This window comes from Budorcas taxicolor, chromosome 9 (genome assembly GCF_023091745.1).
Source record: "Budorcas taxicolor isolate Tak-1 chromosome 9, Takin1.1, whole genome shotgun sequence".
In the NCBI taxonomy this organism is placed as follows: Eukaryota; Metazoa; Chordata; class Mammalia; order Artiodactyla; family Bovidae; genus Budorcas; species Budorcas taxicolor.
The window spans coordinates 56724038-56740930 of NC_068918.1; the positions used below are offsets into that span (position 1 = coordinate 56724038).

General features: G+C 39.0%; 1 protein-coding gene across 1 annotated transcript in view; it reads left to right on the top strand.

Annotated features, from left to right (window-relative positions):
• The window catches only part of CEP162 (centrosomal protein 162), a 92553-nt gene that overhangs the window by 33135 nt on the left and 42525 nt on the right, over positions 1-16893 (top strand). Inside the window, exons 9-10 of the mRNA XM_052645938.1 lie at positions 10348-10539; positions 11089-11170. Of these exons, the coding sequence (XP_052501898.1) occupies positions 10348-10539; positions 11089-11170 (274 nt within the window). The remainder of the gene's footprint in view (positions 1-10347; positions 10540-11088; positions 11171-16893) is intronic.

Consider the following 16893-nt stretch of genomic DNA (forward strand, 5'->3'; position numbering starts at 1 on the left):
TGCCCCCAAGCTCTCCCAGCATCAGACTCTTTTCCAATGAGTCAACTCTTCGTATGAGGTGGCCAAAGTACTGGAGTTTCAGCTTTAGCATCATTCCTTCCAAAGAACACCCAGGGCTGATCTCCTTTAGAATGGACTGGTTGGATCTCCTTGCAGTCCAAGGGACTCTCAAGAGTCTTCTCCAACACCACAGTTCAAAAGCATCAATTCTTCAGCACTCAGCTTTCTTCACAGTCCAACTCTCACATCCATACATGACCACTGGAAAAACCATAGCCTTGACTAGATGGACCTTTGTTGGCAAAGGAATGTCTCTGCTTTTCAGTATGCTGTCTAGGTTGGTCATAACTTTCCTTCCAAGGAGTAAGAGTAGGCAACCTCTATGCTGATCTCCATAGTGGCTGCAGCAGCTTACATTCCCACCAACTGTGTAGGAGGGTTCCCTTTTCTCTACACTCTCTCCATCATTTATTATTTGTAAACTTTTTCATGATGGTCATTCTTTTTCATGATGGTGTGAGGTGATATCACATTATAGTTTTGACTTGGGCATTTCTCTAATAGCAATATTGAGCATTTCTAAGGAAATGGCAACCCACTCCAGTACTCTTGCCTGGAAAACCCCATGGATACATGGAGGAGCCTGGTAGACTACAGTCCATGGGGTCGCAAAGAGTGGGACACGACTGAGCAACTTCACTTTCACTTTCATGTGCCTTTTGGCTATCTGTATGACTTCTTTGGAGAAATGGCTGTTTACATCTGTTCATTTTTGATTGTGGTTTTTTCTTTTTTTTCTATTGATCTGTTTGTATATTTTGGAAATTAAGCCCTTGTCAGTTGCATTGTTTAAAATTTTCTCCCATTCTGTAGGTTTATGGTTTCATTTTGTTTATGGTTTCCTTTTGTGCAAAAACCTTATAAGTTTGATTTGGTTCCACTTGCTTATTTCTGCTTTTATTTCTTTTGCCATATGAAACCTAAGAAAACACTGATGCAATTTATATTAGAGAATGTTTTGCCTACATTCTTTTCCATGAGTTTTATGGTGTCATATCTTATATTTTAAGTCTTAAGCCATTTTGAGAGCTTCCCTGGTGGCTCAGAGGTTAAAGCGTCTGCCTAGAATGTCGGAGACCCGGGTTTGATCCCTGGGTCGGGAAGATTACCTGGAGAAGGAAATGGTAACCCACTCCAGTACTCTTGCCTAGAGAATCCCATGGAGGGAGGAGCCTGGTAGGCTACTAGTCCATGGGGTCACAAAGAGTCGGACACAACTGAGCGACTTCACTTTCACTTTCTAAGCCATTTTGAGTTTATTTTTGTGTGTGGCGTGAGAGTGTATTCTAATCTCATTGATTTGCATGAGACCAACCAGCTTTCCTCAGAGAAGGTGGTGGCTCCCCACTCCAGTACTCTTGCCTGGAAAATCCCATTTATGGAGGAGCCTGGTGGGCTGCAGTCCATGGGGTCGCAAAGAGTCGGACATGACTGGGCGACTTCCCTTTCAGTTCACTTTCATGCATTGGAGAGGGAAATGGCAACCCACCCCAGTGTTCTTGCCTGGAGAATCTCAGGGACAGGGAAGCCTGGTGGGCTGCCGTCTATGGGGTTGCACAGAGTTGGACACGACTGAAGTGACTTAGCAATCAGCTTTCCTAACACCACTTGTTGAAGAGACTATTTTTTTTCTCCATTGTATAGTCTTGCCTTTGTTGAAAATTAATTGACCACAGGTGTGGGGGGTTATTTCTGAGCTCTCTATTCTGTTCCACTTATCCATGGGTCTGTTTTTATGCCAGTACCATGCTGTTTTGATTACCATAGATTAATAGTATTGTCTGAAGTCTGGAAGGTATGCTTTCTACTTTTTTTTTTTTCCCCTCACATATTTGTTCTAGCAATTCTGGGTCTATTGTGGTTCCATATAAATTTTAGGATTATTTGTTCTAGTTCTGTGAAAAATATCATGAGTAATTTGATAGGGATCACGTTAAATCTGTAAGTTGCTTTGAGTCGTATGGCTATTTTAACAATGTTGTTTCTTCCAATCCAAGAGTATGGAGTAGCTTTCCATTTCTTTAAATCATTTTTAATTTCCTTCATCAATATTTTATAGTTCTCAGCATGTAAATCTTTTAGCTCCTTGGTCAGGTTTATTCCTAGGTATTGCATGCATTATTGAAAGGGATTTTTTTTTTTCCTTTTCTGTTACTTCATGTTAGTATAAAGAAATGCAACAGAGTTCTGCAACCTTGTATCCTGCCACCTTGCTGAATTCATTTATTAGTTCTAACAGTTTTTGTGTGGAGTCTTTAGGGTTTTCTATATAGAGTATCATGTCATCTACATGTAATGACAGTTTTACCTCTTTCCTTCCAGTTTGGATCCCTTCTGTTTCTTTTTCTTGTTTCATTGCTGTGACTCAGACTTCCAAAATATGTCAAATAGAAGAAGTGAGAGAGCATCCTTGTCTTGTTCCATATTTCAGTGGGAAGGCTTCCAGCTTTTCACTGTTGAGTACTATGTTGGCTGTGGGTTTGTCATAAATAGCTTTTATTGTGTTGATTTATGCTCTCTCTGTACTCACAATGGTGAGAGTTTTGATCATGAGTTAATGTTCAATTTTATCAGATGCTTTTTCTGCATCTATTGAGATGATTATATGGTTTGTCTTCTGTTGGTGTGTCGTATGTATCACATTGATTGATTTGTGTATGTTGAACCATCCTTGTGACCTTGGGAGGAATCCAGCTTGATCATGGTGTCTGATCCTTTTTATGTCCTGTTGGATTCTGTTTGCTAATTCTTTGTTGAGGATTTTTGCATCTGTATTCATCAGAGATATTGGCCTGTAATTTTATTTGTTGGTAATGTCTTTGTCTGGTTTTGGATCAAGGTGATGGTGGCTTCATAGGATGACTGTGGGAGATTTCCCTCCTCTTCAGTCTTTTAGAAGATCTTGAGAAGAATCAGTATAAGTTCTTTCTTATATCTTTGTTAGAATTCCCTAGTGAAGGCATCCAATCTGGACTTTTGTTTGGAGGGAATTTTTTTTTTAATTACAGATTCCTTGTCACTTCTAGTAATTGGTCTGTTCACATTATCTGTTTATTCTTGATTCAGTTTTGGTAGGCTGTATCAACAATAAATTTTTCAATCTCACATTTTCTACCTTTTTTTAACAAATTAAATAGTCTGAACTTGCTAATGGTGACACTTTATGCCAATAGGCTGAGTAAAGTGTGTTTTAAAAGAAGTACTTGTTAATAAATGCTGTTGATACAAAGTATGGTACTGAGATGAATATTAAATAATTTCCTGTGCTCCCCCCCACCCAGTTCTGTTAAATTTGCTATATGTAGGAGAAGTGAGACTTTGTTTTTATGCTTTTCCATAGTTCCTTCTGGGTAGGAAAAAGCTAGATCACATCCTGAAATTCTGAAATGTGTAGGACTATCTAGACTTGACTAAAAGTTGTAGAGACCTTTAAGATAGTGGCTTTTCAAACTTTGTTAAAGCAGTGGAACTGTTACCTTCCTCCCAAGTGGAATCTTAGGTAGTACTCTCTATATAGATACAAAATATATTTTATCAGTGTAAATATAAATGTTTACATTTGTGACATTTACTTTAAAAGGTGGTGAGAACAGTAATGGTCTTCAGAAATTTTAAAAATTAAATGTTACAGATACTTGTTACATTCTTATGTCATCAAATTTCCAGTATGTTTGTATATATTTTTACTGTATAATATAAAAATATTTTTGGTTTGCCACATAAACAAGTGCAAATGGGATCTTTTCAGCTTGCTTTTGCAAGTCTTAGGTGACTAATATGATCAACTAAGTCAACCCAGACACTAGTCAAAAAAAGAGCAATAGAAATGGTAAATCACTGGCCAACTCTGAACATCTGCTTGCATTTTAATTTTACTCTTTATTTCTTTATGGCAGTATAATATACCTTTTTATGGCAGTATAATATACATGTAGTAGAATTCATGTATCATCATAGTGCAGTTTGATGAATTTTCAAGTCCTGAACACATTCATGTAACCAGCCACCAGATCAAAAAACAAAGTATGATCAAAACCTCAAAGTCTACTCACATCTCTTATTTCTAGTCATTGCCGTTCTAAGAATCACCACTGTCTTGTTTCATTTACCTCCATTTTAAAATGTGAATATAACAGTTAAGTGTGAATATAACAGTTACAAAGTTAAATCAACCACAAAAAATTGCAACAGAAGTTTTCCATCAAAACATTACTAGTTTACTTGTTGTTACCTGACTGAATATTCTGCAGTGATGGAAGCATGTGCTGGGCCCGTGTTCCTAAGTCTTATAACTGTTTTTATTTAAACGCTTGTCATACGTGCTCTGATAGTCTGCATGAACTGTTTTCAGTAAGTAGATACGGATTCTTTTAAAAGACAAGTGTAGACCTACAGCTTTTCTATTCAGTGATACATTATAGGAGGTTCATTTATATACAGGATGGCCAGAGAAACTTTTTTCTAAGATATGCATGAAAACAAAGCCAGAGGAAAGAGTTATCACTCTGCTCTTCATATTTTAAAATGAAAATTCACGCATCTGTGGAACGTATGATTTTCTCTGAATGAAAATCAGAGCAGTTTGAAAACTTCTGCTGTACATTATAATAAAACTCAGAAATAAAAAACATATTGCTGGAAATAGAAACTCTAATATGATCTCAGAAATTGTATAAAATTAAAATTTTTTGGTCTTATTTCTTAAATATTCTTGATTCTGAAATAATTTGGTGAATCAGGTACTAGAAGAGTAAAGAGTATGACATTACTGTCTTTGATCTTGGATTCATATTTCCAGCCTTGCCAGTTACCAGCTGGGTGACAAGGGACAATTAATACCTCAAGGCCTGTTTCCTCTTCTTTAAAATGACATCATTTGATGATCAATTGAGATTATGTATAGTGCCTAGCATACTGTTACAGTTCAATGAGAAGTAGCAGCTCTGTGGTTCTTACCACTTTTTATTTCAATAGTGTTAATAGTCAAATTATAATAAAGAACCTGAAGGCATAAATACCTTTTGGCTATGAAGTATTAAATTTACCTAGTATTTACAAAAGTACACTGGAAAATTTTCAAATCAGAGTCTGAGCTTGGATTAAGAACTGAAAGTGTCAGCAGCTTCCTTTGTTTACCATGCATCTTCCAGCCTTAAGCAGGCTCAGTTTAGGTGATACATTGTCAAATATTTTTATCTCTTTTTTTTTTTTATAATACTGTTCATGAAACTTGTGCTTTACTGTCTTAGAAAGGGTGGTAACTGTAAAATGATGGTCAGATCTAGCCTTTTGCTTGTTTTCATTTGTCTCGAGGGCAGGGACCATTTTGTGCCACGGTTGCATGCCTGGAGCAGTCACAGGAGGATAGTGTTGCTTCACAGCCAGACCCCTGCCTCTGCCCAGTAGGTTCTAACACTCCTCTGCCTCTTAAAGTGGAAAATATAGTGGGCTTTTGACTTGTGGTGATATATAAAATAGATGCAAGAAGTCAGCCCTTTTTCTCTCTATCAGTTCGGTTCAGTTCAGTTGCTCAGTTGTGTCCAGCTCTTTGCAACCCCATGAATCGCAGCACGCTAAGCCTCCCTGTCCATCACCAACTCCCGGAGTTCACTCAAACTCATGTCCATTGAGTTAGTGATGCCATCCAGCCATCTCATCCTCTGCCATCACCTTTTCCTCCTGCCCCCAATCCCTCCCAGCATCAGACTCTTTTCCAATAAGTCAGCTCTTCACATGAGGTGGCCAAAGTAATGGACTTTCAGCTTCAGCATCATTCCTTCCAAAGAACACCCAGGGCTGATCTCCTTTAGAATGGACTGGTTGGATCTCCTTGCAGTCCAAGGGACTCTCAAGAGTCTTCTCCAACACCACAGTTCAAAAGCATCAATTCTTTGGCACTCAGCTTTCTTCACAGTCCAACTCTCGCAAAATGCATAAAAAGATTTTAACAAAGAAAGGACCTGAGAAAATATTTGAAGAGATAATAGCTGAAAACATCCCAAACATGGGAAAGGAAATAGTCAGCCAAGTTCAGGAAGCACAGAGGAGTCCCAGGCAAGATAAACCCAAGGAGAAACATACCAAGACACATAGTAATCAAACTGATACAAATTAAAGACAGAGGTAAATTATTAAAAGCAACAAGGGGAAAATGACAAATGACATACAAGGGAACTCCCATTAGGCTATCAACTGATTCCTCAACAGAAACTCTACAAGCCAGAAGGGAATGGCATGATATATTTAAAGTGATGAAAGGGAAGAACCTACAACCAAGAATACCAGCAAGACTTCTTCGGGTTTGATGGAGAAATCAAACGCTTTCCAGATAAGCACAAGTTAAAAAATTCAGCACCACCAAACCAGCTTTACAACAAATGCTAAAGGAACTTCTTTAGGCAGGAAACACAAGAGAAGGAAGAGACTTATAGAAAGTAAATCCAAAACAATTAAGAAAACGGTGATAGGATCATACATATCAATAACTACCTTAAATGTCAATAGATTAAATGCACCAACCAAGATATAGACTGACTGAGTGGATGAAAACATGTGCATGTATGCACTTCTACTTACCACATCACTCTGCTTGACACACCCCCATTGTGTGTAATTATTTTGTTAAGTTAATCATGTTCCCATTATGGCTTGCAATTGTAATTATCTTTTATCTTTTGTTTGGTTATTGATTGTGAAAACTGATAAACATCTTTTACTCTTGTGATTATGTAACTATTACTTAATACCATTGTATCATGATTGGTCAACAGAAAAATAATAGAACTCTTTATCACCAAAAGTAGGATCTAATAGAAAAACCTGTAATCAGTTTTTAAAATCCAGATGCATATCAGAATTATCTTGAAATTTTTTGAAAAATACAAATGCTCAAGTATTACTCTCTTTCTCCAGAGCTCCAGATATGTTTCTGATGAGCAGTCATATTTAAAAACAACATGATGATCTTTTACTTTGATCTAGTGTGTTTCACTTTTTCTATTTCATATTCAGTGCTCCCATTTCATTTAGTTTATGTTCTCCAGTTTTTCCATCTCTTCTTTTTTTTTTTTTGATGTTCTTTCTTAAGCCTTTATTAAGTGTAGTAGAAAAGCTTTTGTATACATATCTATAAATACATATATATATTTTAGAAAACTTATGAATTTTTGTCTAACTAAAAAAATGATGACATTTTGATTACACTTGTTTGACTTAGTATGGCTGCTGCTGCTGCTACTAAGTCAGTTCAGTCATGTCCAATTCTGTGCAACCCCAGAGACGGTAGCCCACCAGGCTCCCCCGTCCCTGGGATTCTCCAGGCAAGAACACTGGAGTGGGTTGCCATTTCCTTCTCCAATGCATGAAAGTGAAAAGTGAAAGTGAAGTTGCTGAGTTGTGTCTGACTCTTAGCGACCCCATGGACTGCAGCCCACCAGGCTCCTCCATCCATGGGATTTTCCAGGCAAGAGGACTGGAGTGGGCTGCCATTGCCTTCTCTGGACTTGGTATGAATAGAATGTTAAATTTCTAATTAAAGGGCTTCCCTGGTGGCTCAGACAGTAAAGAATCTGCCTGCAGTGTGGAAGACCTGGGTTCAATCCCTAGGTTGGGAAGATCCCCAGTATTCTTGTCTGGAGAATCTCCCAGGACAGAGGAGCCTGGCAGGCAACAGTCCATGGGGTCATAAAGACAGAGAGACTGGTGGTCTACAGTCCATGGGGTCACAAAGAGTCTAAAAAATAGATAATGCAATAGGCAACAAAAGTTTACTGTATAACACAGGGAACTACAGTGAATATCTCATAATTATCTATGATGGAAAATAATTTCAAAAATAATATCTGTGTGTTTGTATAACTGAATCACCTTGCTGTGCATCTGAAACAACTGTACTTCAACAAAATATATATATATATTTAAAAAAGGTCAACATCTATGACCCTGAAATTATTTTTAATATCAGTTGGATTAATGATTCAAATTAGGAGACAAGTACCTTTCCCTTGCTCTGTTTTCTGAGCAGCATCTAATGCTTCTCTATCTTCCATTTCAAATTTTTAACTTTTAGGTAATTTGCTTTTCCACGTGTTTGCTCAGCTGTTAGTTTAAGCCAAAACCTCTTCTTCCTGTCACCTCATGCCTGTTAAATTAGGTATGCACATTCAGTACTGTGATGCTGTTTCCCATTGGGATCATTTCTTTCATGCATACTCAGCAGATACTTAGGCATCCAGGTATTTCTCTAGAGGAGGAAAAATGTCTTCTGCCTTTTTCATTTCTTCATAAAAGTTAATTATCTTCTCCCTTTGAGTCTGATAGATGGTTTGGGGGAAAAAATAGGCTTATTTTAGCAGGCAAGGTTGTTTTCCTCAAGTCCTGCTGAACATTTCAGCCACTTAACTGTTAGTGATTCCGAACTGGTGGTATCCCCCACTTTTTAAATGTATTTATCCATTTATTTATTCACTGCATTGGGTCTTAGTTACAGCCTGTGGGATCTTCCGTGGTGGCGTACGGATTCTCTGGCTGTGGTGCACAGGCTCTGGAGTATGCAGGCTTCAGTAGTTAGAGCGCTCAGGTTCTCTAGTTGTGGCACGTGGACTTGGTTGCCCTGCAGCATGTGGGGTCTTAGTTCCCCGACCAGGAATCAGACTTATATCCCTTGCATTGCAAGGTGAATTCTTAACCACTGGACCTCCAGGGAAGTCTACTTCTTCACATTTTTGTTTTTAGTTTATTTAAGCAAATTTATTCCATCTTGGACAGGCTCCAAATAGCAGTGGTGACTTGATGACCTAAAGCAGCAGGTGGAAAGCTCTTCCATTGTAAGGCATTCTTACATAATCACGTGTGATACTTGGCACCCTCTTTCATTTACAGTTGAAACTAGTTCCTCAGAATTTTATACTATGCAATTTACAGATTATATAGAGAAAGAGGAGGCTGTATATATGCTCTTTTATCTTTAGGCATTAATTAATGGTTATAGGTATCAAGAGAACAGGACTCTGATCACCCTATTTCTCTTGTTTTTTTTCTACTTGTCTATAATGCTTTTATTTCTTCTAATTTTGAAAATTCTACTGTTAATGAAAAGTACAAAATGACTAGGAAGATACTCATAAAAATCTTAGATAGTCATTGTCATTAGATTCTTTGAATTCTTTTCTCCAGAGTTTATCTGTTGATGGGAAGAGAAGGAGGTTGATAGGGAAGGAAAAGTGAACTGTGAGATGAGGTTCTCTGTTTTGGATAACTGGGTGACTGATCACACCACAGCCACAGCAGCAGATACTGGGAGCAGAACAGCTTTTGTTGGGGAATGTAATTAATTCACTTGAGGATGTATTAAATGTGATTTGCTTACAGAACAGTCTACATGTCTGTTAGGAAGTTCAGTGTTCAGGAAAGAGATAGAAGATAGATTAAACAGAAGACACAGGTTTGGGAGTCAAATGTTTATAGGCAATTACTAAGCAAAGGGTGCTAATGAAATTATCCATCACCCCCCGCACCCCCCCCACACACACCCATAAAAAAGAGAAGTTTGAAAAAAGAGAGCTGATGATAGAGCCCTGAGATGAGCTATTAACCACAGAAGGTGTAAAGCAGCCGTCAGAGCAGTGAGAACAAGAAGGTGTTACGCAGAGGAGACAGGCCCCAGGGAGAGAGCAGGGCCACGTGTTCTACAGAGGAGACAGGCCCCAGGAAGGAGCAGGGCCACGTGTCTCACAGGGCAAAGAAAAGTTTTCAGGTTGAATAAAGTTAAGGCTGGGTTTGTCTACTAGGAAGTTATTTTCTTTTTATTATAGCAGCTTTAGCAGGGTTTTGGAACACACTGCACTGCAAAGTTAGAGGACTGAACTTCAGTTGAAGAAATGAAGAATACTAGATGTTTGGTGGCTCAGGAAAACAGAGAGAGAGGCTGGGTGGGGGTGCGTGGAGCAGAGGATAGACAGAATCCGTGAAAACTTTTTGTGTCAGTTTGAGAAATTTAGGAATAGTTTTCTCCAGTGCAGAGAGGTTGTATAGGGATAGTAGGCAGAGATGTTTTTACAGTTAGCCTGTCAACACATTTCAGCCTGTTGAAAGAGGCCCTGAGCCTGCTGAGATTCACGCTCGCAGGCTATGGCCACCCATTACTAAGGTTTGTATTTCACTCTGTATCATGTTAGCATTTTCCTACAGCTTTGTTCATCATGCTTAACAGATTAAGGGGTGAACTTAGTGTTTTATATTTCTCATGTATTTGTGTGGTTATACTAGAGATTACATTTATCTCAACAGGTATTTCTTATGGACAAAGCAATAGTGACATTGAAGCTGTACATCAGGCTTATTGTCACATAGCCCATTCTTTGGGAGATGCAGATGAACAAAGAACTGAGAGCAATGCAGCAGAAAATACCAAGAGCTCAACAAAAGATCATCTTCAAGGAAATGAAGGGTCCTCTAAAAACATCTCTACTACAGAGTCTGGTAAAAGCGTGTTTGTTTGAGCCTCTCTCTGAACTGTTTTCAGTATGGTATAATTTAAATACAATTGGCTGTGGTAATGATTTCTCAGTATCTGAATTTAAAAGTTTGTTTACATAAATCTGGGAATTACCTTTTAAACTATAAAGTTAGCATCAAAAATAGGTTAAAATTTTAATTCCTCCTCTAATATGCTTTGACCAAATTAAGAAATCTCTTGATTATTTTCATATTTTTTTGTACTTTTCCATGAACATATACTGTTATTTTTTTTAATGAAGAACAGTTTGGGGGGATCAACTAAATAAATAATGTTTGTAGATATATCCATACACCTATACTTAGAGGGAATGAAAGTAGATATATATTTCAAATATAAATACCAAAGATTTTTTTGGTACAAATAAGTTTACAGTGGGAACCTGGGATTATTATACGTATCATTTTGTTAACTATGTCAATCAGAGAAAATGTGATTTTGGTGGTATTAGGCGTTAAAGTAAGCAATTTCCATAACCTTTTTGGTTGCTGTTTTAACTTTTGTTCCCTCAGATCTGCCCACAGTAGAGGAGCTGATGAAGCCTATCCGAATAGATTCCTTTGGGGTCAGTGGTTTTGATTTACAACCTGTCAGGTATGAGTTCCTTGGAATGGATCATGCAGGCTGGTTTGTTTGTTTATTGTTTTGTCACTGCAAACTCCTAGAATCATTTGTTCTACCACTTTGCCATTGAGGGCAGGAGGAAAAGGAGACGACAGAGGATGAAATGGTTAGATGGTGTCACCAACTCAATGGACATGAGTTTGGATAAACTCCAGGAGTTGGTGATGGACAGGGAGGCCTGTTGGGCTGCATTTCATGGGGTTGCAAAGAGTTGGACATGACTGAGCGACTGAACTGAACTGAACCATTCCTAGTGAATAATTAACAGGTAGCTGGTATGAGTCTACCTGTGAGTCATTCCTGTTTTCTTTTCCTATTAATCTTTACTCAGTTTATCAAAATTCATCTAGTTCTAAAATAAAAAAATAAACAATTGCTACTAAAAAGTTGCTGCCATTAGATGGGTAGTCTTAAAGCTTTTCACTGAAAAATAAAATCCCTTCAGCTCTAAATATCTCAGGGACAGCTGATTCGAACACTGAGAGTGAACGTGAATTTTATTCTGCATGTGAGTCATCTACTCGCTTCTTTATAAACCAGTAAATTCTACACTGAGTTACAGACTAGCTGTCATCTCCCAGGGTGAGATCTTGGGTCACACGAGAAATGGGCTTCACAAAAATCTCCAGCTCCAGCATATTGTAATGACAGTTTTCAGGACCTGGCTGTCATTCACCAGCACAGAGAATCATCCCAGTCACCTTGTCGTAGGACAGCTTGGCATTCATGCAGCACCAGGAGAGTCACATCCGGTATCTCGTGAGATCTTCAGAACAAATAGGTCAGCATCTTTATCCCCACCATTCAAGTGATGCACCCGAAGTAAGCAGACGTAACTGGCAGAGCTCTCACAGGAGCCAGACGACAATGATGACAATAACAGCGAACATTTTAATCGTGTGCTCACTGTGGACTAGGTGCTGTACAAAGCTCTTTACCTATCAGACTTTATTTAATCTTATAGCAATTCCATGAAGTCTAGTCCATTATCATCCTCATTTCATAGATAAGAAACTCGGGATTAAAGAGGTTAAATTAACTTCTCAAGATCACATGGCCATGACCCCGGAACATACTCAGATTGTCGGGTTTTTATCTCCATAAAATGTTTCTGTGAAAAGCCTGTCATCTGTTCATGTATTCACTTGTTCATTTACGTTTTAACAAACAAGTTTTTGAGCCCCTCTTTGAACTCCATCTTCATCATGTAAATCCACTTGCAGTGATTTCTTGGTCTTTTTCCTACATTTGTGCTAGTTGAGACAAAATTCAGTGTAGCTTATACTAAAACATCTGGTTTTGTTGCTAAGTCATGTCCGACTCTTGCGACTCCATGGACTGTAGCTTGCCAGACTCCTCTGTCAATCGGATTTTTCAGACAAGAATACTGGAGTGAGTTGCCATTTCCCTCTCCAGGGGATCTTCCTGACCTTGGGTTGAACCCTGGTCTCCTACATTGCAGGAAGATTCTTTACTGACTGGGCTACTAGGGAAGCCCATCTACTTGAATACTAAGTCTAGATTCTTCCACGGATCTGCAGTGCTAGTTAATAGTTTTAAAGGGCAGTTGTGCTCACATAATCATTGCTGTTTTCGGCTATGGTAGTGTTACTGAATGCTCAAACTACCGCACAATTGCACTCATCTCACATGCTAGTAAAGTAAAGCTCAAAATTCTCCAAGCCAGGCTTCAGCAATACGTGAACCATGAACTTCCAGATGGTCAAGCTGGTTTTAGAAAAGGCAGAGGAACCAGAGATCAAATTACCAACATCCGCTGGATCATGGAAAAAGCAAGAGAGTTGAAAAACATCTATTTCTGCTTTATTGACTATGCCAAAGCCTTTGCCTGTGTGGATCACAATAAACTGTGGAAAATTCTGAAAGAGATGGGCATACCAGACCACCTGACCTGCCTCTTGAGAAACCTATATGCAGGTCAGGAGGCAACAGTTAGAACTGGACATGGAACAACAGACTGGTTCCAAATAGGAAAAGGAGTATGCCAAGGCTGTATATTGTCACCCTGCTTATTTCACTTATATGCAGAGTACATCCTGAGAAATGCTGGGCTGGAAGAAGCACAAGCTGGAATCAAGATTGCCGGGAGAAATATCAATAACCTCAGATATGCAGATGACACCACCCTTATGGCAGAAAGTGAAGAGAAACTAAAAAGCCTCTTGATGAAAGTGAAAGAGGAGAGTGAAAAAGCTGGCTTAAAGCTCAACATTCAGAAAACTAAGATCATGGTATCTGGTCCCATCACTTAGTGTCAAATAGATGGGGAAACAGTGGAAATAGTGTCAGACTTTATTTTTTTGGGCTCCAGAATCACTGCAGATGGTGATTGCAGCCATGAAATTAAAAGACACTTACTCCATGGAAGGAAATTATGACCAACCTAGATAGCATATTGAAAAGCAGAGACATTACTTTGCCAACAAACGTCTGTCTAGTGAAAGCTTTGGTTTTTCCAGTAGTCATGAATGGATGTGAGATCTGGACTATAAAGAAAGCTGAGCATTGAAGAATTGATGCTTTTGAACTGTGCCATTAGTTTTGTGAATGTTGAGCTTTACGCCAACTTTTTCACTCTCTTTCACTTCCTTGCTTTTTGCCCTAAGGGTGGTGGTGTCCGTGTATCTGGTATTGCCGCATATCCAGCAATCTTGATTCCAGCTTGTGCTTCTTCAAGCCCAGCGTTTCTCATGATGTACTCTGCATAGAAGTTACATAAGCAGGGTGACAATATACAGCCGTGACTTACTCCTTTTCCTATTTGGAAATAGTCTGTTGTTCCATGTCCAGTTCTAACTGTTGCTTCCTCACCTGCATACAGATTTCTCAAGAGGCAGGTCAGGTAGGTGGTCTGGTATGCCCATCTGTTTCAGAATTTTCCAGTTTATTTTGGATCCAAACAGTCAAAGGCTTTGGCATAGTCAATAAAGCAGAAACAGATATTTTCCTGGAACTCTCTTGCCTTTTCCATGATCCAGCGGATGTTGGCAATTTGATCTCTGGTTCCTCTGCCTTTTCTAAAACCAGTTTGAACATCTGGAAGTTCATGGTTCATGTATTGCTGAAGTCTGGCTTGGAGAATTTTAAGCATTACTTTACTAATGTGTGAGATGAGTACAATTGTGCGGTAGTTTGAGCATTCTGTGGCATTGCCTTTCTTTGAGATTGGAATGAAAACAGACCTTTTCCAGTCCTTTGGCCACTGCTGAGTTTACCAAATTTGCTGGCATATTGAGCACTTTCACAGCATCATCTTCTAGAATTTGAAATAGCTCCACTGGAATTCCATCACCTCCACTAGCTTTGTTTGTAGTGATGCTTCCAAAGGCCCACTTGACTTCACATTCCAGGATATCTGGCTCTAGGTAGCACCATTTTAGTAATGTGAATTCTAGTATGGAGTTTTGCATTTGTGTTTAAGAGCTGAAAAAAGTGTACTTACATTCAAGGCATAAGTATAAACCCTAGTATACTTATCAAAAAAACTTTTTATAGTAAACTAGGATAAGTAATTCTAGGTGCTATAACAACAGAAAAAAATCCCTTGAAATTTTAATAGTTTAACATAATCAAAAATGAATTTCTTGTTCACAACATAATTCCGTGTGTCTCAGTGGAGTTGGGTGGGACTGTCGTCCACAGTCATTTAGGGACCCAGGCTGTTTCAGTCATCAGCACACAGCTTTAAGTTTCTCTTGGCTTCATGTAAAGCGTCTATAAGGAGAGAAAAAAGATGGCACTTCCTTTTAACTGCCTCAACAGAAACGTTACATCACTTTAGTCCATATTCTATTGGTAAGAACTAGCACCTCTAGCTAACAAGGTCCAAAAGGAGTGGAAAATGTGGTTTACTTGTGTACCCAGAAAGAAAGTAAATGCATTTGGTAGGCATCTAGCGAATCTCCACTTCTGTGGAATATCCGTTCCACTCTTCATAGGAAGACCTACTTCACACAAAGACCTACTCAGCTCCTCCCCAGCAAATAGCCCAAAGTCTCATCTAAGACTGTATCCATCTGAAAGGCCAGTATTTCTTGGTGAAGCACACTTCTCTCGGTCAGGTTTGAATGTAGCTCCTCATTGTCTGCTAATCAATGAATTAAAAAGAGAAGTTACTACTTTCTTGCCCACACCCTTCCCATTCAGAACGGACAAGTATGAGAAGAAAATACAGCCATCATTAATGCAACTTTGAAATCCACTGAAAGACCGTGTAAAGAATTTTCCTTAATTAGGCCATGATTCTGCTCTTAAGGCAGAACTACCAAGTAACTCTACTGTTTCATATAGCTCTTGGTTCCAATCCTTGAAGAATTTGTCTAGTATTTCATCACCATTGGCTTCAGCTGAAGTGGTTTTCAGTGGGAGGATATGCCCTTCTTGGAGGAGGCACTCGTTTCTCCATCTACTTTCTGCCTGCAGGTGGTTTTAAGGCTCCCAAACAAGTCTCTAGCCTTTTTTCTTTTTTTGAGTAGAGTTGTGGTTTCTTTGTCATTATAGTTCCTTCAGAAAGTTTATTAGGCTTCTGATGTACTTGGTTCCAGTTAGTCCCCTGTGCCAGTAACTACACTTAACATTCTTTGCTAGACAAAGGTTTTAGATCTGTTTTATGTCTGCTTCCTTATTCCCTCTGTTTTTTTTCTCTCTCAGTTGCAGCTGTCTGAATATATTATTAGGAACAATAACCTTAAGTTTGAAGATGACACTTAGAATATATATTTGCCAAGGGACTGAGTCACTCTTTTCAACCAAGAAGCTCTCATTGGTATCTTGCTTGTTCACAGAATCTTATAATGGTGAATCTTACTGTTTGAGTTTAGACACAGAGAGTGAACCTAAGACACCTTAAATGTCCAGACTTTGTTCCCTCTGATTTCTTCTTAACAAACCAATCCATTCTATCTTAAAATTATTTTTTTCTCATAATATCTTTTCAAAAGTAGTCAGTGGTAGCTGGCACTTAAAAACTGCCTGTTCTCTCCTACCATTTTCTTAGTACCCTTGACTGGGTAGCCGTGTGGTCTGCCTTATAAACTGTTGTAGGTGACAGTTTAGCAAACGTTCTGTTACCATAAAACATGGATTGTTACATCTCCAGCCTCTGTATCAGTTTCCTTGCCACCTAAAACCCAATGACTAAGCCTCCTGTTTCAGATTCTTGTCATCATAGCACTCACATTCTAAAGATGAGAACTAGCGTCTGGCCCCGTCTAGACTGAAGGCAGTGATGAAATGTAGTTCATTCGGTTCACAGCAAGAAAAGGGAACAATTATGATGATAATCAGGTTACTTCTTTATTTCTTCAGTGTGTGTACTTAGTTGCTCAGTCACGTGTGGCTCTTTATGACCCCATGGACTGTAGCCCGCCAGGCTCCTCTGTTCATGGAGATTCTCCCATGAACATTCTCCAGGCAAGAATGCTGGAGTGGGTTGCCATGTGCTCCTTCAGGGGATCTTACCAACCAAGGGGATCAAACCCAGGTCTCTGGCATTGCAGCTGGATTCTTTACCAGCTGAGCCACTAGGGAAGCCCAAGAATACTGGAATGGGAAGCCTATCCCTTCTCCAGGGGATCTTCCTCAGCTGAAAATTGAACCACAGTCTTCTGCATTGCAGGAGGGTTCTTTACCAGCTGAGCTACCAGGGAAGCTAGAAATGTATAAAATATTTT